The 26,084-nt window shown below is 45.6% G+C and overlaps 1 protein-coding gene and 1 pseudogene across 1 annotated transcript; one reads left to right on the forward strand and one right to left on the reverse strand.

Annotated features, from left to right (window-relative positions):
* Positions 1–6,536: 6,536 nt before the first annotated feature.
* On the reverse strand, positions 6,537–14,539 carry EPCAM (epithelial cell adhesion molecule). The gene is made up of 9 exons (XM_054023437.1): positions 14,272–14,539; positions 13,433–13,537; positions 12,246–12,489; positions 11,820–11,885; positions 10,158–10,221; positions 9,348–9,449; positions 8,997–9,191; positions 8,108–8,149; positions 6,537–7,097 (listed from the first exon to the last, which is right to left on the reverse strand). Exons 1-9 carry the CDS (start codon positions 14,342–14,344, stop codon positions 7,056–7,058), a joined length of 933 nt encoding a protein of 310 aa, XP_053879412.1. The 5' UTR covers positions 14,345–14,539; the 3' UTR covers positions 6,537–7,055.
* Positions 14,540–17,199: 2,660 nt separating this feature from the next.
* On the forward strand, positions 17,200–22,004 carry LOC128833770 (DNA (cytosine-5)-methyltransferase 3B-like; annotated as a pseudogene).
* Positions 22,005–26,084: the final 4,080 nt, after the last annotated feature.

Consider the following 26,084-nt stretch of genomic DNA (forward strand, 5'->3'; position numbering starts at 1 on the left):
AAGTTGGCCATAAAGCCAGGGACACCGGAACGGGGGGCAAGGCAAGGGAAACTCAGACAGTGTTTCATTTTCATGCTGGATAGTTGCCTTCATTCTTAAACAGGGAGAGCTCTTTTTGTGGACAGCCAGTTTTCGACAGGATCTTGTATATGCCATTCCTGGTAACCACGTCAAAGGCCTTTTGTAGGTCAACAAATGCTACATAGAGAAATGTCTGTTCATCACAGCTTTTTTTTGCAACAAGCGCAAGAAGCTGGAGTACATACGCACCTTTTGGTATCGGTTGCAGATGGAAGTGAAAATCTTGTGGAGTGTGTTATCAATAGTGTTGTATGGCAATATAAAGGTAGAAAGGAATGCACACGTTTTCCCCCTTATTTCCACTCTTTTAAGGTTTTGTGTGGATGAACCATGTCTTGTTGCAACTTTAACTGTCCCAAAACATAGTTTGTTTGCTGATTTCCTATTTTTTTATTCAGCTTTAGTGTACCTCAGTAGATAACTCTGCAGAATCAGGGAGAAAGGAAGCTGCACCTGCCTGAGATCACATGGAGGAACTATACTGCTAAAGTATCAGAGGGGTAGCCGTGTTTGTCTGGATCTGTAAAAAGCAACAGAGAGTCTCCACGAAAGCTTATGCTCCAACACATCTATTAGTCTTAAAGGTGCCACAGGACTCTCTGTTGCTTTACACAGCTAAAGCTGCTCTGGACTGCATTGACTCTTCTGAAGAGTGTGAGAGGCTGACACACATCTCAGTAAACCCTGTATGTATAACAGTTTATCCCTGTTTAAGAATTGCTGAAAGTAAGTACACCATGATCAAACCTCCATGCTTAGCAGTGGTGATGTAACCTGTGAGCTGGAGGGAATTTCATGAAGGAATCTATCTCATCACTCACTTCCTGAAACTCTCCCTGCCTCTTGTGGGCTTCTGGGTGCACATGCCTACATTGCACCAGCAGGTCTAGGTATTGGGCTTCTTGTTCCTCTAGACCCCATCCCATCTCTTGCAAGCATAAAGCATACCTCTCAACCTTCAAAGATGCCAATGTGGGACACCGGCAAATGTGATAGCTGTTATCTTGGCCAACACCATATGGATTGAACTGATGACCTACAGAAGTGAAAGTTTGAGTCTTTAGCATGTTTGCTAAAGACCAAGTCTCTTGGAGTGAGAACTGTCAGACTCTCATCCTCTGTGGACCATAGGGGCATAGAAGGTAGGGTTACTAACTTTAGTTGGACGTATTCCAGGTAGTTTCATCAGATGACAATCTTTAATTACAGATTAATATTTAATTCCTGGAGACTTGGCAACCCTAACAAAACACACGCTGACCAGGGGGTTATACAGGCAAAATGTTTTACAAACTGAAATGTGAAACATGTATTTTTGTGATTCACACCTACTTTTCAGATCATAGTTTTCCAATCTGTTTTAAAGTCTTCCCTCTATTACATGCAACCATGCCACCCTACATAGAACAGCAGCAAGGTTTCAACACCTTGACCATCATCAGGTCCCTGTCTTAGGCTGCCTTACTACTTGAGCTACAGGAGTAACTGCTAACCAATAGAGGAGGACTTGACACTTTCCAAGTGGGTTTCACACCTGTTTACTAGTAAGCAGTAGAAATGGGTGATTAGGAACCCTGTATTCTATTCCTGGCTCTGGGAGAAGCATGTGCTTTATAGTGATTAACACAGGATAACCCAAACCGGTCTAGTCACCCTGAAAGGCAGCATAGGGGAGTGGCTAAGACTGTAGATTTTCATGTTAGACATGTGGTTTATGACCTTGCATAAGCTCTGTTAACATTTTAAAAATGGGGAGCGTTCAACAGCAATTCTCTTTTAGATTGAGATTATGGCCTTAGGCCCAGATTCTCAAGGTATTTAGGTGTCGCTGCACTCAGTGTTGCAATACCTGATTTAGAAGCCTAAATCTTATTTTCAAAAGTGATTTCTAGACACAAGTTTAGATCCCATTGTTCTGTGGATTTAGCTTGACACACGTATTTTCTGTTATGGCTAAAAAGTTATAAATTGTTCTAACACCGCTGTGTAACTGATATTTTAGCAAATGAAGAGCAAACATGGCTAAAGGCCAAGATCCAGACTGTCTTAGATTTCTTGCAAAAAATTTACAACAAAAGCAAGACAATCCAGTGTAAAATTGCAGGGGTGATTTTGAAGTTATTCATTCCACAGCCATATTATTTTCCATTCAAACCACCAAAAAAAAATTTAATAGGAGTCAAAGTCTACATTGCCTTTTGGCATTTCCCCTTTCAATGAGATTTTAACAAAAATGTAAAGCTCCTGTTAAACAGAAATCTGTAATGCAACCTTAACTATGGTGCAGCTTCCACTGCACCGTAACCCCTCAGTATTTCCAGTATGCTCCACAGCATCTACAGGTTTAAAACCTGTTCCCTTTGAGACTGGAGTACTGAGTCCAAAGCAACCAGACTCCACAGGAACATTTCTATTAACAAGCCTGAATATGAAATAAAACCTCAACCATGAGAGCAGAGCCATTAAAGTTACCTAGTATTCAGTTTGTTACACATCTTAGGGTATGTCTACACTACGAGAGTAGTTCGATTTTACTTAAATCAAATATGTGGAATCGATATTACAAAGTCGAACATGTGTGTCCACACTAAGGACAGTAATTCGACTTTGTGAGTCCACACTAACGGGGCACGCGTCGACATTGGAAGCGGTGCACTGTGGGCAGCTATCTCACAGTTCCCGCAGTCCCTGCTGCCCATTGGAATTCTGGGTCGAGCCCCCAAAGCCTGCTGGGGGAAAAAATGTGTCGAGGGTGGTTTTGGGTAACTGTCGTCATCCAACCGTCACTCCCACCCTCCCTCCCTGAAAGCGCCTGCGGGCAATCAGTTCGCGCACTTTTCTGGTGAGTGACAGCGTGGACGCCACAGCACTGCGAGCATGGAGCCCGCTGCGACCATTGCTGCAGTTATGGCCATTGTCAACACCTCGCACCTTATCATCCACCTTTTTCAGAGTCAGATGCTGAGAAATCGGGCAAGAAGGCTACAGCAGCACGGTGAGGACATGAAGTCTGAGAGTGGCACAGACCTCTCGCAAAGCACGGGATCCCGCACCGTGAACATCATGGTGGCAATGGGTCATGTTGATGCTGTGGAACGGCGATTCTGGGCCCGGGAAACAAGCACGGACTGGTGGGACCGCATAGTGCTGCAGGTCTGGGAGGAATCACAGTGGCTGCGAAACTTTTGTATGCAGAAGGGAACTTTCCTGGAACTTTGTGAGTTGCTGTCCCCTGCCCTGAAGTGCAAGGACACCCGACTGCGAGCAGCCCTGACTGTCCAGAAGCAAGTGGCCATAGCCCTCTAGAAGTCTGCAACGCCAGACAGCTACCGGTCAGTTGCGAATCACTTTGGCGTCGGCAAATCTACCGTGGGAGTTGCTGTGATGCAAGTAGCCAACGCAATCGTTGAGCTACTGCTGTCAAAGGTAGTGACCCTTGGAAATGTCCAGGTCATCATAGATGGCTTCGCCGCAATGGGATTCCCAAACTGCGGTGGGGCTATAGATGGAACTCACATCCCTATCCTGGGACTGGACTACCAGGCCAGCCAGTATATTAACCGAAAGGGCTACTTTTCAATGGTGCTGCAAGCACTAGTGGACCATAGGGGACGTTTTACAAACATCAACGTAGGATGGCTGGGCAAGGTTCAAGACGCTCGTGTTTTCAGGAACTCTGGTCTGTTTAGACGGCTGCAGGAAGGTATTTACTTCCCGGACCAGAAAATAACTGTTGGGGATGTGGAGATGCCTATAGTGATCCTCGGGGACCCAGCCTACCTGCTAATGCCCTGGCTCATGAAGCCCTATACAGGCACCCTGGACACTGAAAAAGAACTCTTCAACTACCATCTGAGCAAGTGCAGAATGGTGGTGGAGTGTGCTTTTGGACGTCTCAAGGGGAGATGGAGAAGCTTACTGACTCATTCTGATCTCAGCGAAACCAATATCCCCATTGTTATTGCAGCTTGCTGTGTGCTCCACAATCTCTGTGAGAGCAAGGGGGAGACCTTTATGGTGGGGTGGGAGGTTGAGGCGAATAGCCTGGCTGCTGATTACGCCCAGCCAGACAGCCGTGCGATTAGAAGAGCCCAGCGGGATGCGCTGTGCATCCGGGAGGCTTTGAAAGCTAGGTTCCTCAGTGAGCAGGGTAACCTGTGACTATTAAGTTTGTTTAAAGAGAAGCTGAACCTGCCCCCGTTTCTTTACCCACTTACTGTTGACTATCCTCTCTAACTACATACCCCGTTCACCCCGTCCCCCCACTTCCAACACATGTTTAAAAATAAAATAAATGGAACTTTGTTAATGAACACCGTTTTCTTTATTACGGATTTCATGGTAAAGTGTTGAAACTGGGACGCAGACTGTGGTGGGGAGCGGGCGTTGTGATGGAAAGAACGCTTCTAAACTCGAGGAATGACAGGCTCCTGCTCCTAGAGCAGTCCGCAGTGGTGGACTGGTTGTTTCAACGGAGCCTGCCACCCCTCCTTTTTGGGACTCTGTGTGTGGGGGCTATGTGACTTTGTGGCGGGGGAGGACGGTTACAGATCCCCTGCTGCGTGGCTCTGTGATCCAGGATAAGGACCACTGCATAAGATCTCTATCCGCCCCCCTCCCCCACCCCACAGAACATGAAAACCACCTCCCAGACTGACCAGGGTGCCTAGTGACTGCAATGTGTGTGTGACCTTCTGCTGAACCTGCCCCCGTGTCTGTACCCTGGTAAAGGTGACTGTCCTCTCCAATTACCAACCCCCTTCCCCCCCTTTGAACACTCTCCCCTAAAAGAACATGATGGAAACAGTAATTAACAGAAACTTATCTTTTATTAGCAACTACACAGTTAGGGGATGAAATTGGGACTGGGGCTTGGGTGAGGCGGGAAGGAAAGGACTTATCAAATTTTTGGGAATGAGAGTCTTCTGGTACTTGAGCAGTCTGCAGGGGTAGAGTGACAGTTTTCTGAGAACATGTCATCCCGTGTCCTTTTCTTTCTCTGCCTAATCTGCGCCAGCCTCTGCAAGGGGGATGCCGGGGTAGGTCGGGAGACATTCGCAGCTGTGGAATGGGAAAAAGGGAGTGAATTCCTCACAAAGATAATTTTTTGTGAACAATGAACATAGTCTCTTTCACAGAGAAAGACTATGCACAACACCTATCACATGCGCACTCAGGACAAGGTTGAACTAAATAGCTTCGTTGTGTGGACGGGTGCAAGGTTAATTCGATTTAACGCTGCTACATTTGACATAACCTCCTAGTGTAGACCAGGCCTTAGACTGAAAGCAACTGGGTTAAGATTTGTGATTTATTGTTAGAAGAATTGGAGGAAGGGGAAGGGATCACTACTTTTAGTGGAGACTTCAAGTTAAACTCAGCTCAAAAATGGATGAACCTCTTATATTCTTGCAACCTTTTAAAAAACAATAAAGGAGTTCTCCAGTCAAAACTAGAGACAAAGCTTGATTGGATATTGAAACAGCCCTTGGTTCTGCTGAGTGTTGATAATTACCAAGGATCCAATTTAGTTATGGATTCCGTTACTTTAAGGAACCTCTGACTTCCTCAGCTGTAGCCTGAGTGGGGGCAGGGACTGGAGCGGTCTGCCCCCCACACTCCCATGACAGCAACTGAGGCTTCATTTCATCCAGTGGTCAGTCCTCCTCATTATTTTTAGTGAAAGTCAAGGACAGGTTGCAGGCTTCTGTGAATTTGTGTGCATCGCCACCTGTCCCTGAATGTCACTAAAAATAACCATGACAAAAAGCTTAAGTATTAGTAATCAAAAACATTTTTTTAAATGGTTTTAATTTTGAGGTGTTTGACAGCCATTTTTACATTAGATCTTGCTCCCACCCCTAAGATTTTTGGCACTAGAAAGATTATACATTCTTATGATTTATGCAAAGCTCATGATAAGCACAGCTAACTTAATGTATTCAAAGGCAAGTCTGGATAAAATACTGAGTTCCTTACTGAGTAGGAACAGGGGTTGAGGAACTTGTGTCATAGGAATCTGCATTTTTAAATACAGTTGTACAATTATATGGATGAGGACCCCACACCCCACAAATCAAAGCTACACATGCATTTACTGTGTTAGTATTTAACAACTGGGTCTTTGGCTTTGATGTAATTTATCCATTTAAAATAGAAATGGATGCCATGTTTATATATCATGTCTGCAACAAGCATGCCAGAAGACAAGAGCTTAAACAGTTTGCGCCCAGCCAGAAAGGTGGTTGGCCAATACAATAAGGATGCTTAGGTGCACATAAGACATGGCACTTGAATTTCTCTGGGAAGATTAGATCACATGCATGTCTGGGTTGCTTACTTTCTTCTGCAGATATTTTTACATGGTAGCACAGAGGATAATACTGAAATACTGCAAGATTAGTTTATATCATTCTGCTAGTCTAGTTAAAGTGACTATAATAGAGAGCAGGCAATTTGTTTTAGAGTTTTATTAAATTCAAGTCATAAAAAAAGTTACAGCAAATGTATCAAAGACAGTGTACAATACAGACATCCTTAAAAACAAGGCCATATTCAACTGTACATGAGCCAGATAGCAGGTATTCGGAGTTCTGTAGCTATATCCTGACAAGGCCAGCCTCAAAAAAATAAAATGTGTATTTAGATTAATTTTCCATTTGTAGTAGAAAGTTTGTAATAGAGGTGTAACTCTGATGTACAAGTTACTGCAACACTTCTGCTCATCATTACAATCTCTTGGAGAGTTAGCCAGATCCCAAATTAAACCTGTACCCCTCCCACCCCCTCAAGACTGGCGACAATAGTACTAGTACTTATCCTATCTATGCTCATTCGAATTTGAGAAATCACCAAGTTACATAATTTTTCCCCGTAGACCACAAACATACACAAATTTAAATCCACACTTCTAGTCTTGTTTCAGTTCTGTTTGCCTTCTTGATAGTTCACAATTTGTCTTCTAGGGACTTCAGTTATGGGTTTAGTTCTCTTTGCATTTCATTCATTTCCTTTGCCTGGTGGGGAAGGAAGAGGAGAAAACTGTTAATGGTACAGATGTTGGAAGACAATTATATTTACCTCCTTAAAGCCACTGGGGGGAGGGAGGTGGCAGCAGTCACTCCCCTGTCCCTCTATTAGCTTTGCCACTGCCCCAAACACCTATCATAGCCAGACATTTTCATCCCATGGTTGTGTAATTCCTGGCCATAGCTTCACTCAGCCAAACAGAAAATAAAATCCTCCTCCTGCGAACACTTACTCATGGGCTTAACTCTGTTACAGGGAACTTAATGCCTGCATAAGTGTTTGGGCTTAGTGCACCAAATATATGAGCAAGGTTCATGCATAAGAGGTCTGTCACAGTGCTATGACAAGTTTTAGAGTTGCTTCTCCCTTTTCCAAAAGGGTATTTATTAGACATCAGTACATAGATCATAGTCTGCAACCAGGAGATCTAGTCAAATCTGGTGATGCAGCTGGTACTTCTACTACTGTGACACACAATTCTAGGCTTGCCAGTGCTATTTCAAGAAACCCCAAATTTGATTTTTTCCTTCTGCTTGGCAGAAAGCAGAAGTGAAGAAGTTTTAAGCTAGATGCTTTGTGCCTCTCTCGTTTGAGGTCTCAGTCTCAAGGTACAGAAGTACCAGCCAACAGTTCCTCTTGGCATCAGACTGCCCCTATCGCCAAGTACATTACTTGTATATAGTCATAATCCTGTGGATCTTAGGAAAGGATGTACCTAAACAGAAATATGGACTTCTAATAACTGGTTTAGTACACAGCAAGTGGCCAGCAAGTATTAAAAACATGAGCTCTGGCCACACTAAGTCATTGCAGCTAGAGTCACTTGTATATGGACAAAGCTTTGACATTTGTTTTGCAACCCACACAAAAACAAATTTTGCCTTAGTTGGAAAAGGAGTCTTTCCCCCTAGAAAAATCCGGAGGAAAGTGACAGACTTCTATGAAGGATAAAGGCATGGAGTATCTAATGAAGTGTTTTGGGTCCTTTAGAACTTACCTCACTCTTCTCATACTTTCCTCTCCTTCTCCTAGTGATAACCTGTAAAAAACAGGCAGGTTAGACAGTTAAGTCAAGCATCACAATTCAGTGTTAAGCTTCATGCCTGCTTGGTGCTTTAAAGTCTCCCAAACTGTGAGTCCTTAAGGAAGGGAAAGAAAAGAGTTTCTGCTACCCACTTTACTACATTGGACTAGCAGATTAAAAAAATAAATAAATAAAACAAAAACAAACAAACCACACCACTTTATCTCCATCCAGATACAGATTTAAGTTATCCTATCTCCAAAAGATCACCTACTTGTGTGCTGCACCAGAGCTACAGAAAAAACAAAGAACAAAAACAGGCTTTTCATTCAGAGACTGAGCTCAGAAGGAGACAAGTGTGAGGTTTGTCATTTATTTTATACAGTCAGATTACAGACTGAGTGCAACTGATTTTACAGAAATCATTTTCTGCTGTAATATACATGATTGCTTCTCTGTAGTCTACACTAATGTTTCCCAACTGGTGTGCCATAGCACAGCCGTGTGCCGTCAGGCCCAAACAGGTGTGCTGTGGAATTTTTTGAAAAAGTACATGTGAGAACAAGTGAGGGAACGCCACCTTCTGATTAGCCATCAGCCTCGCCTATTTCAGGGCAGAGCAACCAACCAGAGCTTACTCGCTCTTCCTCACTCCCCTCTCGTGTGAGCAACAGGTCAGCTCCTGTGCCCGTCCCCTTCCCTCTTGTAGTCATTTGCTGGAGAGGGGGGTAGGAGAAGGAAGAGCCCCTGGAGCTTGAGGTGTGCTACAGCTGAGGAAAAAAAGTTTGGGACGACTCGTCTAGAGTGCTGACACAAAGTGTACATTGCCAGTATTACTAAGCTTGTTTACAACTAAACTTACCAGTACAACAATTCCAGCAACAATTGCTAGTATCACCACTACAATGACGGCAATAACACCAGCAGTCAGACGCTTCATGGAAAACTCCGGTGGCTTTTCATCAACATAGTAGATTAGAGCTTGATCAAATTTTAGAGGTTCTTCACTGATGTTAATCTGTAGCATGCCATTCTGAAGTAGAGAGTCACCTTTGACCTGTGAGAGGTTGAAGAGATACTTATTAGCACACTGCTCTTATGCAATAAGCCATCTAAAAACAATGTTGGATACAACTCAAATTATTAGCCAGTACACTTGAATATAGTTGTTAGAAGTCACTGTTTTGAAAGCAAACTATTAATGCAGTCTTACATCTTTTTCAAAGTAGTACGCCACATCAGCTATATCCACATCCTTGCCAGACTTCTGGGAAACATTTTGCTTCAGTTCAATAGTGATATAAGGGTTTTCATACTGCAAGAGTGAAAGCAGTGTTACTGTTATTACTTCCTTGTAAACTGGACTTATGAAAAAATTAACAAGTCATGTTTTAAAGCAATCCCATAGAGTTATGCTCTTTTTAACGTTACTGATGAGCAGTTTTACAGATTGAGAACAAGAAGATGGAAATACAAAAGATAGCACACTAGGTGCTGCTTAACCATTGCATGGTTCCAATACAAGTTATCTACATGGTGGGAGGAGGAATTTTAGAATTATTTTGGACAGTGAATTGATGAGAATTTGCACCAGCCTTTACTCTGATTTTTCCAATTCATGAGCAGCTCAAGATTTTGGTCATGTCTGAAGAGATTGTCAGGACAGGATTCACAGGAAAGGGAAGGTAGGGGCAGTGTCTCAGAAGCATGTTCTACAGTAGGAGTAGATTCCCCACAAACAAGGCACATCTCTCCTCCCTTCTTGGGGAGAGAATGGAGAAAATCCAACTGTAAATCTAATCCAGATCTAGGCACTGCCTACCCTTCAGTCTCTACTTTAGTCAATTGAATGATTACACTGAAACAATATCATCCTTTCTATTCAACTGGAATATTCCAATTTAACAGTGTTTTATAGTCATACTAGCACCAAAATGCTTGCTTTGTATGAGCTCCATCTTAAAATGATATTAAATTGACTTCCAGATATATTTCTAAGTAAAGAAAAAGGTATGCCTCTTACCAGAACATCAGTTATATACTCTGGATTCAGCAAGTAACGCGTCTTAAATTCACGTTTGATGGTTCTGCAAGAAGATTACAATATTAAAATGTAGCAACTCTAAGGTTACACAGAAGCTAAACAGCCACCCAAACCTATTGGGAGTCTTCATTTTCATGAGTAATAAGAGGCCTATAGGAGGAATTATGTACAATATATAGCAACAGCTCCAGTGGTAATTGGCACTTTCATGGGAGTGTATGATAAAGCGTTGTGAAGGCCAAAGTCAAAAACTTCTAATAAAGTGAGTCAGGTATTGTGACGCTTGCAATATTTGCCTTTTTTATTATTAAAGCCCCACCTCAGTCTCAAGTTATTATATGACAGGTTTTAATCTTAAATTTCTAGCCCTCACAGTTGCAGGGAAGAGCAAGATAGTGGGACGCAAGTGTAACTCAAAGGCTCAAACCAGAAGGCCAATTATTTTTGGTGTTCTAACTACAATATTGCCAAATCTAAGAATTTTTATTTTACTTAGTTTAAATTAGAGCTGTTAAACAATTAAAAAATTAATCACGAGATTAAAAAATAATTGCAGTTTTAATTGCACCGTTAAACAATAATGGAATACCATTTAAATATTTATGGATGTTTTCTACGTTTAAAAATATATTTCAATTACAACAAAGCATGCAGTGCTCACTTTATACTATTTTTGATTACAAATATTTGCACTGTAAAAAAAAAGATAGTATTTTTCAATATGTAACAAATCTATAACTGCACTCAAAAAACAAAGGAAAACTAAGTACCTACAAGTCCTCTCAATCCTACTTCTTGTTCAGCCAATCGCTAAGATTATCTCCCATAAATGTAAACAATGCTGCCCACTTATTTACAATGTCACCTGAAAGTGAGACCAGGCATTCACATGGCAGTTCTGTAGCCAGCATTGTAAGGTATTTACTTGCCAGATTGCATGATGGTTCTGTAGCCAGCATTGTAAGGTATTTACTTGCCAGATAGCATGAAGGGGCATATAAATATTTAGCATATCTGGCATGTAAATACCTTACAATGCTGGCTACAGAACCATCATGCAAACGCCTGGTCTCACTTTCAGGTGACATTGTAAATAAGAAGAGGGCAGCATTCTCTCCTGTAAACGTAAACAAACTTGTTCAGCCAAATGCTAAGACAAACAAGAAGTAGGACTGAGTGAACTTGTAAAACTCTAGAGCCTCCATTGTTGTTGGTTTGTTACATAACTTCACTTCCAAACAAACCAACCAACCTCCCTCTACATTTGTAAGTTGCACTACAGTACTTGTAAGAGGTGAATTAAAAAAATACTATTTATTTTATCTTTTTTACAGAGCAAATATATGTAATCAAAATAAAAGGGAGCACTGTACACTTTGTATTGTAATTGAAATCAATATATTTGTAAATTTAGAAAAATATCCAAAAATGTGAATAAATTCAAAACCGTATTCTATTATTTTTTAACAGTGTTATTAGCTTGATAAAAAAAATTATTGTTGTGTTAATTTGTTTTGAGTTAATCGCTGGAGTTAACTGCAATTAATTGACAGCCCTAGTTTAAATGTACTAGTGAAAAATAAACATCCTCAACTGCATACTATAGCACAAACAGCAGATGTTTTAATTTAATGCACTTACTCCTTCAAATGAGAAGCATCCACAGCTGTACTTCTCTCAGCATGTTTTGTTTCAATGATGATCCAGCTGAAATATAAAAGCCAAGCAGTTAGAACAAATATTTAAAATATCTACAAAGTCAGGTACACCAACATATTAAAATATTTTGCCTACTCATGTTCGGAGGTCCATGTTACCTGATTTTTATTTTTAAATTAAATTGTGAGCAAGAAGGATTAGAAACTTCTTTCCACCATTCCCTGCACATTCACACAGACGTATTAAATGAAGTATCAAATTATTTTAAAACTGATTAAGTTATTAGGAGGTTAGGACCACTGGATTCTTGGTTCACATATACACTCCTAAGTTTTCCCTTACGTACAAAATACAGAGGGCAAGTCATGTACTATTAGAATATGGACCATAATGTGTTACAAGACTGACCTTGTTCTGACTAGTTCACTGCACTGCAAGTTTGTGTCACTCTTTTCAGTTCTTCTTGCTCCAGCACTGTTCACACACCAGCAGGAAGTTCCATTGCACTGCCTAGCCTTGAAGATGCCACTGTTTTCACAGTCAGGATCATAAATGCCATCGTTGTCTACATATGCATACTTTGGTCTCTCCCTACGACCAGACTTCTTTAAGCCAGCCATTTCTGCCTTCATCAGCAGACATTTTGAAGTCACTAAGAATAGTTAAAAAAAAAAATGTTTTATCTTGAAAGTTACCAGAATCATTGGTTCAAAACATCGACTGTTTTTGGTTTGCTATATGTAGAATGATGTCGTATTGAAAGGCAGCAATTTTAAAGCTGCTAAAAGGAAACATTACACAAAAGTCATCTGTAGAAGGCCTTACCAGGGGACAGAGAACAAGGATTTAAAAAAAAAAAAAAAAAAAAAAAAAAAAAAAGAAAGAAAGAGGGAGGGGGGGGGGTGTGGCCAGCTCCGGGCACCAGCTGAGCAAGCTGGTGCTTGGGGCGGCAGATTGTTGGAGGCTGTTGGAGGCGGCATTCTGCCTAATCCTAGGGCGGCACGGCCGCTTTTTGTTGTTGTTGTTCTTGTTCCGCTCCGGCCGCCCTGTAAGGGGCAGTGGCGTGGAGAACCAGAGCACCCTGCAGGGCAGTCCTCTTCCTTCCCTCTCCGCTGACTGGAGCGGAGCCCTTGCGGTAGGTGGCAGGAGGCGGTGCAGTGGGAGTGGTCACATGGCAGCGCCCCTGCTGTAGCCCTGGCCACCCCCTTCTCTCTCTATCTCTCCCCCCCCCCCTCCTGCACCCGCACCGCAGGTTTTTTTGTTTTTGTTTGGTTTTTGCTTGGGGTGGCCAAAAAGCCAGAGCTGGCCCTGTATATAGATTTGAATAATGAGAACTTGTTTAGACATGACAAACAAATTTGACCCGGAGCATGAGGGGTTTATAACCTTTTCAATCAGTAACAGAGGGTTAGGAAGCTTTCCGTAAGGGTGAATTATTCCTTAAGTGCCCATTTTGTGGCTTCTTGTCCTTTCCTCTGAAGCAGTCAGCACCAATCACTGCCAAAGCAGTCCAGTGGTCAGACCTAGTAAGTTATTTGTCACCCGAAAAGATAACAGTAAGAAGCTGTCCAAACCAAGGAGTGGGCGATACTTACGTGTGTCACACTGGATTGTGACTTGTGACCCAATGGATGTACACTCGCAGATCCCGGAACGGTTAGTGCAGCTGGTTGTGCGTTTGTTGGTGGCACATGTACAACCTAAAGAGATTTAAACCCCCCAAGAACGCTGTGAGCACTTAACCCTTTACAAACATGGCCCGCTTCCGCCTTTAGCGCTTTGCGGACGAGTGCCGAGACAAAGCGTAGCGGAGTGACTAGCGCCAGGCCAACCTGCGCACGACAGAGCAGGAACTGGAAGGGAGAATTTCTCGGCTCCTCAGGCCATGCCGAGACCGGCCCCACACCCAACAGATGGTTTCGCCTCCCCCCAGACGGCCAAGTATTTCTCGGTGCAGCGCCCCCAGGATCCGCCGTGCGCGCCCCTTCGCAGCCCGTCCACGGGAAACTCCCGGGCTCGGCACCGCCCGGAGGGGCAGGGCGGGGGCAGCTCGGGAGCGGGACGTTAGACAGCGGGGGGGGGGCGGGGTATCGAGACCCAGCCAGAGCCCAGCAGGTGCTCGGGGCGCGGCTCAGCCGCCCAGATGGGAACGGGGCGCTCCCGCCCGGCGCTTTCCCAGCCCTGCTGCGCGCCCGGCTCCCTCCCCCGGGGGTTCGGGCCCCCCAGGAGCAGGCGGAGCCCGCGTTAGCCGCAGCCCCAGCGGCGTCTGGAGCGCCGCGGCCGAGCTCGCCTCGCCCTGCCGCACAAGGAGCCCGGGCAGCCGCTGCCCAATAGCGGGAGGTCCCGTTTGGGGGCGCGGGACCGAGCGGCAGCTCGCCGGGCCGGGCCATCTCGGGCACCCGGCGGGCGGGGGGGGCGGGGGGGGCATACTCACTCTGATCCTCCTGTGCCCAGCACACGGCGGCCACCAGCAGCAGCAGCAGCGCAGCCCCGCGGAGCAGCTCCATGGCTGGCGGGCGGGGAGTCGGGGGTCCGGAGCGCTTGGCCCTTTAGGCTGCGGGAGAGCGACCTGTGCGTGCGCCTCGGGGAACCGCTCCCAGTCACTCACTGAGCTGCCCGACAGGTTCCGCAGGTAGTGACCGAGCCTCGCCTCCCTTCTCCGGTTACACCCACCTGGGGCCGCCGCTGCCACCACCGCCGCTCCTCCCCCTGCGATCGCTGGCGCTGCCCCACCCGGCCAGGACGGGCTAATAAACCCCGCCGCGCCTGGGCGAAACTGAGTGACTCAGGGGGGGAGGGGTCCCAGCCTCGGTGCCTCACCTGGGGCGCCCCGGGGCCGGCGACCATATATAGCTCTTCCGGGGCGGGGTGAAGCAAGGAGACAATGGGGAGGGGGAGAGGGAGAGGGAGAGGGCGAGGGCGAGGGCGAGGGCTCATCTCCGGGGGAGCGGAGCAAGGCAGGAGGGCACTGGGAAGAAGGGCATTGAGGGGGCAGCAGTGGGGATCCATGGGACGGGACATCCTGGCCCTGAGGGGCTTGGCCTGGAAACAGGTAGCGGGGTCTGATGGCTCCTGGCAAGCTGAGTACGTGTCAATACAATGACCGAGGGCGGAGTGGGTTGGAAAGAGGAGGGATCTACAGGGCGAGTAGCGGCAAGGGAAAGCGAGAGGAGAGGAGGGCAAGGTGCATAGAAAGGGGAGGGAAAGGATGATGGAGGAAATGGGGAACGTCATGAATGAAAACAGGACATGACCTGCACTAGGAGGTTTTGCTCTCCACGACAAGAAGAAACTGTTACTCATCCTGGAGCGATCGCTGCCTTCTGTTGGTTTTGAGGCGTGGGAACGTAGGTTGTCACTCACTTTTCTATGACCCCTTTGCTAGTGGAATAAACATGCCCCTTTCTTGTTCCTGATACCTATGATCTAATTTTTTAAGCTCATCTCAGATTCCCAGATATCCCAATTGTTGTATTGGGCTGTTTGTGTGTTGGCGTAGGTATGTCATTGTAGCTATGCCAATCTACCTCTACCTCAATATAACGCTGTCCTCAGGAGCCAAAAAATCTTACTGCGTTATAGGTGAAACCACATTATATCGAACTTGCTTTGATCCACCGGAGCGCGCAGCCCTGCGCGCCCCCCCCCCCCCCGGAGCGCTGCTTTACCGCATTATATCCAAATTCGTGTAATATCGAGTCACGTTATATCGAGGTAGCGGTGTATAACCCTATAGCACTTTCAGAAGTGGTGTGCCGAGTCTTCATTTATTCACTCTAATTTAAGGTTTCGCGTGCCAGTAATACATTTTAAACTTTATTAGAAGGTCTCTTTCTATAAGTCTATAATATATAACTAATAATATATAACTAAACTATTGTATGTAAAGTAAATAAGGTTTTTCAAATGTTTTAATTTAAAATTAAATTAAAATGCGGAGCCCCCCCCGGACCGGTGGCCAGGACCTGGGCAGTGTGAGTGCCACTGAAAATCAGCTCACGCGTGCCATAGGTTGTCTACCTCTGCCTTATAGCATACACGCAGCATACACCAGTGGAAGGGTTTTCTGTCCACATAGTAACACAACCTGCTCAAACAAAGGCATGGTTTACACCTAAAACTTAGGTCAACCTGGCTGCATTGCTCAGGGCTGTGAAAAATTTGATGCCTTATGCAACATAGCCTCCACTGGAGACACAGTTAGGTTGATAGAAGATTTCTTCCATTGACCAGCTACTGCTTTTCAGAGAGGTCAATTAACTACATCAATGGGGAAAAAATCTATCCATCAATGTAGAAAGTGTCTATGCCCAGCTGCAGTATCACAGCTGTGCTGCTGTAGTGTAGACATACCCCAAGTTAGCTGTGTCAACAGAAGCATTCTCCCATCAGCATAGCTGTGTCTACACTGGGGGTTAGGTTGGAATAGCTATGTTGGTCAGGGGTGTGGGTTTTTTTTACAGCCCAGACTGATGTAGCTATCATAATCTAATTTTTAAGTGTAACCCAAGCCCCAGTTTAGCTATAGCAGAATAACTTTTTCTAAAACTATTGATTTAGGAAGGGTTTTTTAACTTTATTTAGGAAGTTTTAGTAGGTTTAAAAATCTTTGCTGTATAAATATCAGAAACAAAAATAACCATTACAACAGCGAGCTTTTGTTTAGAGAAATATACACTAATATAATAAACTGATTTTTCTATTTAATGGGCTGTTGCCATATTGCAGAGTGAGAATATTTACACTATGCATGACATGTTTCTGGTGATTTTATTAAATTGAGAGACATCTCTGATTTGCATGTACTTAATTTTAAGCATGTAAATAATTCTTTTAATTTCAGATTTTCTTAAAGTTAAGCATTTGTAATAAATCTTGCAGGATTGGGACCCAGGTTTTGTTTAAACCATTGTTATTTTTCGGTATGAGGAATATGAATAACACAGCTCCCAATCTTATGAGGCTGAAGTTGGTTCTTTGTTCCTTATTCAGAGGCTGACTTAAAAAAAACAAGTAAAACTTTGTATTGCAATAGGACTGTTTTTAAGAATACACTTTTCTGAGACACAAGCAAAGCCTCTGATCCGCACAATGTAAATGTCTCTTACTTTGAATAAGTAATTGAGATTTGAGGATGTGTCAAAGACAAATTTTCACCCCCAGTGATTCATATCGGCAACCATTCAGCATTTCTGAAGAACCTGAGACATGCCACTCCCAAACCTGAGGTTTAATTTCTGCACCAAATTGTGCCATGTCTTGTCCTCCCCTCTCCCCTCACCCTTTCCATTTTGCCACAACTCCTTGAATAAGGAATTGGGTTTGACTTGTAAAATGAGAAAATATCTCTTGGGCCACTACAATGACACAGCCCTGTGACTGTTAGTTGATTCTGAAGAGCCCATGACATGTCACTCTCTGCCAGAAACCTCAGTTTTGGGGCAAATTCCTACCTCATCTTTCATGCTTTCCCCTCCATTTTTTCAGTGCTCCTTAGAGGATAAGGAACTGAATATAACTTGTGTTAAATGATAAAATACTTCTGGGGTGATCACAAGTAGCATGTCTTTGTGAATATTTGATAATTCTGGAGAGTCCAGGATATGCTGTCCCCTTACTAGAACCTGAGCCCTGGTCTACAATATGGGGTTAGGTCAAATGTAGCCGCGTTAGGTTGATTTAAAAATGATTGCGTCCACACAACCAACCCTGTTCTGTCGACCTAAAGGGCTCTTAAAAAATCAACTTCTGTACTCCTCCCCGACAAGGGGAGTAGTGCTAAAATCGACCTTGCTGGGTCGAATTTCGGGTAGTGCAGATGCAAATCGACAGTATTGGCCTCCGGGAGCTATCCCAGAGTGCTCCATTGTGACTGCTCTGGACAGCACTTTGAACTCCCATGCACTAGCCAGGTACACAGGAAAAGCCCTGGGAACTTTTGAATTTCATTTCCTGTTTGGTCAGCGTGGCAAACTCACCAGCACTCAGCAGCACAGGTGACCATGCAGTCCCCCCAGAATCGTAGAGCGTAGAATGTTTCTACGTTCCCCCATCATCTTCGTCCCTGAGGTTATTGCAGATTAGAAGGCGAAAAAAATGCACTCGCGATGACATATTTTCCGAGCTCATGCAGTACTCCCACACTGATAGGGTACAGCTTAATGCATGGAGGCATTCAGTGGCAGAGGCCAGGAAAAAATTAAGTGAGCACGAAGAGTGGAGGCAGGACATGATGCTGAGGCCAATGGGGGAACAAATGGACATGATGAAGCGTCTATTGGAGCTGCAGGAAAGCCAACAAGAGCACAGACCCCCACTGCATCCACTGTATAACTGCTTACCCTCCTCCCCATGTTCCATAGCCTCCTCACCCAGACACCCAAGAACGCAAGGGGGGAGGCTTCGGGCCCCCAGCCACTCCACTGCAGAGGATGGCCCAAGCAACAGAAGGCTGTCATTCAAACAGTTTGATTTTTAGTGTGGCTACAATAAGCAATATGGCCTTGTCCTTCCCTCTTCCACCACCCCACCCAGGCTACCTTGTCCGTTATCTCATTTTTTAAAATTAATTAATTAAAGAAAGAATGCATGGTTTCAAAACAATAGTTACTTTATTTCAAAGGGGGGAGGGTGGTTGGCTTACAGGGAATTAAAATCAACAAAGGGGGTGGGTTTGCATCAAGAGAAACACACACAGTTGTCACACTGAAGCCTGGTCAGTCATGAAACTGGTTTTCAAAGCCTCTCTGATGCGCAGTGTGCCTTGCTGTGCTCTTCTAATTGCCCTGGTGTCTGGCTGATCAAAATCAGACGCCAGGCGATTTGCCACAACCTCCCACCCCGCCATAAATGTCTCCCCCCTTGCTCTCACAGATATTATGGAGCGCACAGCAAGCAGCAATAACAATGAGAATGTTGGTTGCGCTGAGGTCTGACCTAGTCAGCAAACAGCACCAGTGACCTTTTAAACGTCCAAAGGCACATTCTACCACCATTCTGCACTTGCTTAGCCTATAGTTGAACTGCTCCTTACTACTGTCCAGGCTTCATGAGCCATGGGAGCATGGGGTAAGTGCGACCATGTGGTGCTGCTGGCTGGGAGAGCAGCCTGAGGCAGAAGCCTCCAGCTCGCATGATATTCCAGGCAGGACTGAATCTCCATGAGATGAAACTTAAAGAAGAGAATGACCTGGAGTCTCTGGCTCCCATTCGGTGCTCTAAGAGGAGGATGGCCATGTCTGTCCAGGTGCCCCTGATCGACCTCACTGAAGAGGATTCCAAGGAGTCCTCCCAGAGCAGCAGTACCACGTCTGCCAGCAGCACCCAGGAGGACCAGAACGGATCTCCAGAGCTCATTGCTGGGGAGCAGGAGAGCAGAGTTGCAGGGGAAGTGGTGGAATACCAGGATGGGAAAGATTTTGGAATTGGGGAGCTTGTGTGGGGGAAGATCAAGGGCTTCTCCTGGTGGCCTGCAATCATCGTCTCCTACAGAATCACATCCAAACGTCAGGCAATCTCCAGAATGCGCTGGGTGCAATGGTTTGGGGACAGGAAGTTCTCCGAGGTTTCAGCAAACAAGCTGGTGGGTCTGATGGTGTTTAGGCAGCATTTCAACCACTCCACGTTTAATAAGCTGGTCTATCAATGAGTTGTATACTATGCCCTGGAGGTTGCTAGGAACCAGGCAGGGAAGACGTTCACAGAACCCCCGGCCAAGCGACTAAAGACTAATTTCTGCAACAACAGCAAGGAGCGGGTGAAGGAGGACCAGAGCAGAGAGCAAATGCTTTTCAAAGTCACAAACAACAACAAGAGCCCTGAAGACAGTTGTTTATCGTGCGGGAGAAAAAACCCAGCCACACTCCACCCGCTGTTTGAGGGGAGTCTTTGTCAGACTTGTAGGGATCGATTCCTGGCAATACCGGATTTACAATGGCGCCAGTGGCGCCACTGGCGCTGGGCCCACGCTCCAAAGGGCCCCAGCCCAGCCTCTCTTCTCCAGGAAGGTTGGTGCTGCTGTGCCTGGGGCTCTGTCCTGCTGTTGCAGGGCAGCCGGCAGCAAACCTCCCTGGCCTCCCCCTCCCCCAGCCTCTTCCCCACCGTGTTGTGTCCTTGTCCCTCCTCCTCTCACTCTCTCTCTCTGGTTCAGATAAGCTGTTTGGGGGGGAGGGAGCAGCAGCCATGCCACCTGGACCCCGGGCAGGGTGAGTCTGCTTCTCAGGAAGGAAGCGATTTTTTTACAGGCTGCCCCCTTTTCCCAGATCTTCCTCCCCGTCCTCCTCCCGTTGCACCCCCTACCCTTCCCATGCAAGCCAATTTTTTTTAATGGCAGGCTGTGGGTCCTGGCCGCCGCTGAGCTTGCTGCCGACCTGGGGTTCTGTTCACTCAGCCGGCAGCAGGCTGAGCAGGGCCAGCAGTGGGCCAACTCCTGGCAGCCGGGCTCCCAGCTGCCAGCCCCGCTCAGCCTGCTGGGGTCCCAGCCAACTCCACTCAGCCTCCTGCGCGCCTCGGTGAATGGTCTGGGGTTCCGTTCACCCAGGCCGGCAGGAGGCTGAGGTCCCAGCCACTGGCCCCGCTCAGCCCACTGCCAGTCTGGAGTTCCGTGTGCTGGCCCCTTGCCAGTCAGGGTCCTGGACGCCGGATCGGCTCAGCCTCCTGGCGGCCTGGGGTTCCATTCACCCAGGCTGCCAGGAGGCTGAGCGGATCCGGCGTCCGAGATCCCGGCTGGCAAGAGCCAGCAGACGGAACCCCAGACCAGCCGCCGGCCCTGCTCAGCCCGCTGACGATCTGGGGTTCTGGCTGCCGGCCCCTTGCCAGCCAGGGTCTCGGCCACCGGCCCCACTGAGCCTGCTGCCGGCCTGAGTGAATGGCAGGAGGCTTAGCGGAGTCGCCGGCTGGGACCCTGGCTGGCAGCTGAGTGAACGGAACCCCAGGCCAGCAGTAGGCTCAGCGGTGGCTGGGATCCAGCCTGCCATTAAAAAAAAAATCAGCTCGGTGACACGCGTGCTGTAGGTTGAGAACCCCTGTTCTAGTGTATACAGTGTATACTATGTATACTGTAGTTTATGGTAATTTTCACTATACGCGATTTTTCTCTTACGTGCTGACCTTAGAACCTAACCCCCGCGTAAGATGTGACTCCACTGTATTCATTTTTGAAAATTTATAATAAGCGATGCTCTGGAGGGGGGGGGAGGGGGCGCAAGGTGGAAGTTTTGCCTAGGGTGCAAAATATCCTTGCACCAGTCCTGGATACTGTGTCAGCTGATCCCCACAGTCTCCAACCTACCTGGGCAGTACAGCAGACATGGCCCTGCCCACTAGCTCCTCTCCACTTCCTACCCCCCCACCACCACTTGCCCCCCCCTTAAGGCTTAGCCCTCTTACTTTTAAAAATTATTGCTTGCCCCCCCCCCGACTTTTCTGGCAGCCCTGTTGACAGGTATCCAGTTTTAGACTGGAAAGTCCAGTAGAAAACGGGACCTGAATGTCCAGTTAGCAGTGCTGACTGGAAACTAAATGTCCGGTTATAGGAGTAACCACATTAGCCTCCACTCCTCCCACCCCAGAGGGCTGGAAGAGAACCTGTCCTGCTGCTGTGGGAGAAGGGGCAGCTTAGTGCAGAGAGAGACAAAGAGAATGGGCTAGAACTAGGTAGGTACCCGCTCTATGTGGGCAAGGGCGGAGGGATCCTGTTTACCCCCTCCCCAGCCCTGCTGCACTTGCAGTTTACCCCTGACCCCGCCCTTGCTCCAGAGACCAACCTTAGCTCCCGCCCCACTGTGCTTTTACCCCCGGCCCCTTTTACAATCATTCCCCAGGGGGGCCCACAAATAAGTTTGGTGCTGGGCCCACAAAAAGTTAATCCGGCCCTGATTCCTGGAGCTCTTCTACATGTACGACGAGGACAGGTACCAGTCCTACCTGCACGAGCTGCTGCTGCGTAGCAATGCCAGCTGCTGCAGGTGTTCCTGTGTCCAATGCTTGGAGTTCCTGGTACTGCAAGGTACCTCGGCCAAGGCAAAAGAGCAAGAGCCCTGGAGCTGTTACATGTGTCAAGCACAGAAGTGCTATGGGGTGTTACAGCACCGACTGTACTGGAATGTATGGCTGCAAGACTTCTTCACCAGTGACAAAGGGCGGGAATATGATGCATCTAAAATCTAAAAAGGCCCGCACATTTCCCAGAGTCACTACCCTTGATAACAGAACATCAATGATTGCATTGGCTACTTGGATCACAGCAGCCCCCACAGTAGACTTGCCCACAACAGCAGCGGTGACGGTGAGCTGAGCAGGCTCCATGCTTGCCATGGTATGGCGTCTGCATGGGTAACCCAGGAAAAAAGGCGCGAAATGATTGTCTGCTGTTGCTTTCACGGAGGGAGGGGCGACTGATGACATGTACCCAAAACCACCCGCAACAATGTTTTTGCCCCATCAGGCATTGGGAGCTTAACCCAGAATTCCAATGGGCAGCGGAGACTGCGGGAACTGTGGGATAGCTACCCACAGTGCACCACTCTGTAAGTCGATGTTAGCCATGGTAGTGAGGACACACTTCGCTGACTTAATGCGCTAAGTGGGGACATACGCAATCGACTGTATAAAATCGATTTCTAAAAATCAACTTCTATAAAATCGACTTAATTTCATAGTGTAGACAGACCCTTAGTTTCTGTACAAACACCTGCAACGTATCACACCTAAGTTCCATTTTGTTTTTACTTTTTGAGCAAACAATAATAAATAATGAAAAATAATATTCAATTAGCTTTCTGCAAATCCAGTGCATTTTTTTTCAAATTATTTTATAAACACAATATCCATAGAAATCCTGGTATGTTCTGAGACAATTCAAGAACAAAAAAAAATGGTTAAAGATATTAAATATACTATTTGTTATGCATACATCAACTAGCTGTTGTCTTTAGTTGTGGGATGTATACAGCAGCAATGTATTTGTGCACTTTGATTCTAAGAAATTTGGAGCACACTTCTTTTGTTGCTGAAGTATCTCTACTTCCTTTCCTTTTAAATTCAAAAATGCCATCTTAGAAAATCTGAATGTTACCAAGCTTGTGGAAACATACAGAAGTTAGTACCAAAAGGTATTTCAAAGGTAGTGGGTATGACCCTTAATCTCAACAGAAAAGCTAGTTTTAATTTTTAAATATCATTGGTTTCCCAGAATATAAAAGCAATACCATTGGAAACATAAGACAAAGGTTAGGTAGAACACATTTTAAAAATATTTTCTAAACTTTTGTTTTAGCTTTCTAAATAAACTTCACGCCAGAAGAAAGGCAAAATAAATAAAAAGACCTTTCTGAATACTTAAAAATGCATTAGTAGGAAAACTTTCTTTTAGGAAAGTTGAAAGCCAGGACAGAATCCACCTAGGTCTGTTCCCCCCTTTAAATTAGAAGCTGTAACAAACAGTATGTTTCCTAATAGTGTTCTAACTTCCTCTTTAGACTATCTATATTAGTTGTTCAATATAAATATGTTGTCTTTGACAGCATAATTCAAGGCTGAACGTGCAGATACTCAATGCCTGGAACTCCATTGAGCGATCTAAGAGCAAAGTGGCTGCAGGGTAGGTCTCTTCATGTAATCTGTCTTTGTGTATCCTTTGTTTTTGTATTTGACACAAGCTCAAATAGCCTAAGCCTTTAGTGTCATCCACTCGGGCCTTCCAAGTCACGTGAGAAACTGGTTCAGCTGGATCTGAGTTGAAACACAGTTTCTTAGCTTGCTACCTACCCAGTGTGAATGGGACTTCTATATCATTTATCTTCTCCATTCCTCTCACTATTTTGTGTGACTCATTCATGTCCCCTTTGTGACTTCTTTTTCAAAGAATGCAGACCTAACGTCATCAGCCAAGCCCTGCAATCTGAAAATGAGTGGGTGTGGACGGTTTATAGACCCTGACCCTAGATTCCCACACTGACAGTGTCACAAATGATGACATTGTTGAGTAGGGTGAACATCACCAGCAATAGACAGAAATGCCATTGACAACTGTAAAGCTCAGTTTTTCCAAGTATATTTAATTGTTTATTCAAGAGGCGATTATTTCTTACCCTATCATTGATCAGGTTGCTAGGCTGAGCAAAATGGGCCTTGATAATGAAGAATATTGATTTACTTGCCTTCTGCTATAATTTCATTTCACAGGAATATGAGCAGAACTGAATAAAATATCACACCTTTTTACTCTCATGGGCCCCAATCCTGTAATGAACTCTCCACAAGCAGTCCCCTTTGCCTAACACTACGAATTTGGGCCTTAAGTTGCAATTTTACAAACTCTATCAAGTGTAGTACTTACTACTGTGAGTAGTCCCACTAATAGTAATGAGACTACTCATGATAGAAACTGCTATGGTCAGTTGATTTTGTGTTTACAGAACTGGACCTTTATACTGTGCCAAATAATTTATTCTTGCTCAGGGCCGTCCTTAGGCGTACGCAGCATACGCAGCTGCGTAGGGCACCATGAAATTTGGGGCACCAAATTGACCCAAATTTCATGGTGCCCTAGGCAGCTGCATGCTGCATACGCGGCAGCACCAGCCCCGGTGACCAGCCCGCCCCCATTTCACCTCTTCCCCAGCAACACCGCACTCACTGGCAGCATGGGGAAGTGGAGCAACCCGGCTCTAGCCCGCTTCACTCCACTAACCCCCGGCCCCAGTCCTGAGCCCCTTCCCGAACCCAAACTCCCTCCCAGAATCCGCATAAATCTGCATTAAAAGAAAGTTATTTAGGTTGCAAAGTCAAGCACTCAAGAGTTAAGATAGTAGTTGATAGTAGCCTAAATAAGGCCCCCTGTGGTGGTCTTTGGTGGTGATGTTCTCTGTTTAAGGACTCTTCTAAACAGTAAATTGTGACAACCATTTATCTGGGTGTGCAGTTTGCCTGGGCAATCATTTTACATATACTGCTAACAGTTTCTGCATTTCTATTATTAGCAAGAGTAATCATTGTAGGAAAATCTGACCTTAGCACACACAAAAAAAGTTAAGTCAACAAAAATGGTTGGTGGGCATAGTGTGCTTCCATAGAAATAGGTTAAAAACTAGGATTCTGCCACCCTTATCCATGTTGAGTAGTGCCACATTCCATAGGTAGACTTGGAAGGATTAGATTTTGATTGGTAAATTTCAGTAAATATCGATTTCACCATACACTCACAAACTGATGAAAAAATTGTCCATCAATAATAATCAAAATTTAGAACTAGACAAAGTAAGAAACATGCTGCTTGAGAAATTATGAGAGTATGATTTAAGGATATTTACTTTGTATCTTTTGACGAGTGATATTGACCCTGCCTCCCAGCCTCCCTTCATTTTGCACAATTGTGAAAATTTAAATTGATAAAAATCTAAAAATAAAGCTTAAAAATAAACATTAACATTATCCATTGGAATTATAAAAAAATAAATATTGAATTCTGCCAAGCCTATCTATGAATAGTCCCACAGAAAGGACTACTCAGAGTAAGGTACTACACAATCAGAGTAAGGGTATGTCTACACTATGGGATTAATCCGAATTTATATAATTCAAATTTGGGAAACAGATTGTATAAAGTCGAATGTATGCGGCCACACTAAGCACATTAATTCGGCAGTGTGCGTCCATGTTCCGGGGCTAGCGTCGATTTCTGGAGAGTTGCACTGTGGGTAGCTATCCCATAGCTATCCCATAGTTCCCACAGTCTCCCCCGCCCATTGGAATTCTGGGTTGAGATCCCAGTGCCTGATGGGACAAAAAACATTGTCACAGATGGTTCTGGGTACAGCTTCACCCCTCCCTCCCTCCCTGCATGAAAGCAACGAACGGCAGACAACCATTTCGCGCCTTTTTTCCTGGGTGAACACTGCAGACTCCATACCACGGCAAGCATGGAGCCCGCTCAGCTCAAGACAGCAGTCATGAACATTGTAAACACCTCGCGCGTTCTTGTGGAGTTTATGCTGAGCCAGGACCAGAAAAACGAGGCGAGGAGGCAGCAGCAGCGGCAGCGCAGCGACAAGTGTGATGAGGACATGGACATGGACATGGACACGGACACAGAATTCTGTCAAACCGCGGGCCCCGGTGCTTTGGAGATCATGTTGTTAATGGGGCAGGTTCTATCCATGGAACGCCGATTCTGGGCAAGGGAAACAAGCACAGACTGGTGGGACTGCATAGTGTTGCAGGTGTCGGATGATTCCCAGTGGCTGTGGA

Source organism: Malaclemys terrapin, chromosome 3, assembly GCF_027887155.1.
Source record: "Malaclemys terrapin pileata isolate rMalTer1 chromosome 3, rMalTer1.hap1, whole genome shotgun sequence".
NCBI lineage: Eukaryota > Metazoa > Chordata > Testudines > Emydidae > Malaclemys > Malaclemys terrapin.

Coding starts and splice junctions, on each gene's coding strand:
- EPCAM (XM_054023437.1), bottom strand. CDS start 14,344: ATGGAGCTGCTCCGCGGGGCTGCGCTGCTGCTGCTGCTGGTGGCCGCC. Junction 13,538..14,271: donor CTGGGCACAGGAGGATCAGA/GTGAGTATGCCC, acceptor AAATCTCTTTAG/GTTGTACATGTGCCACCAAC. Junction 8,150..8,996: donor TTGCTGGAATTGTTGTACTG/GTAAGTTTAGTT, acceptor TGTTTTTTACAG/GTTATCACTAGGAGAAGGAG.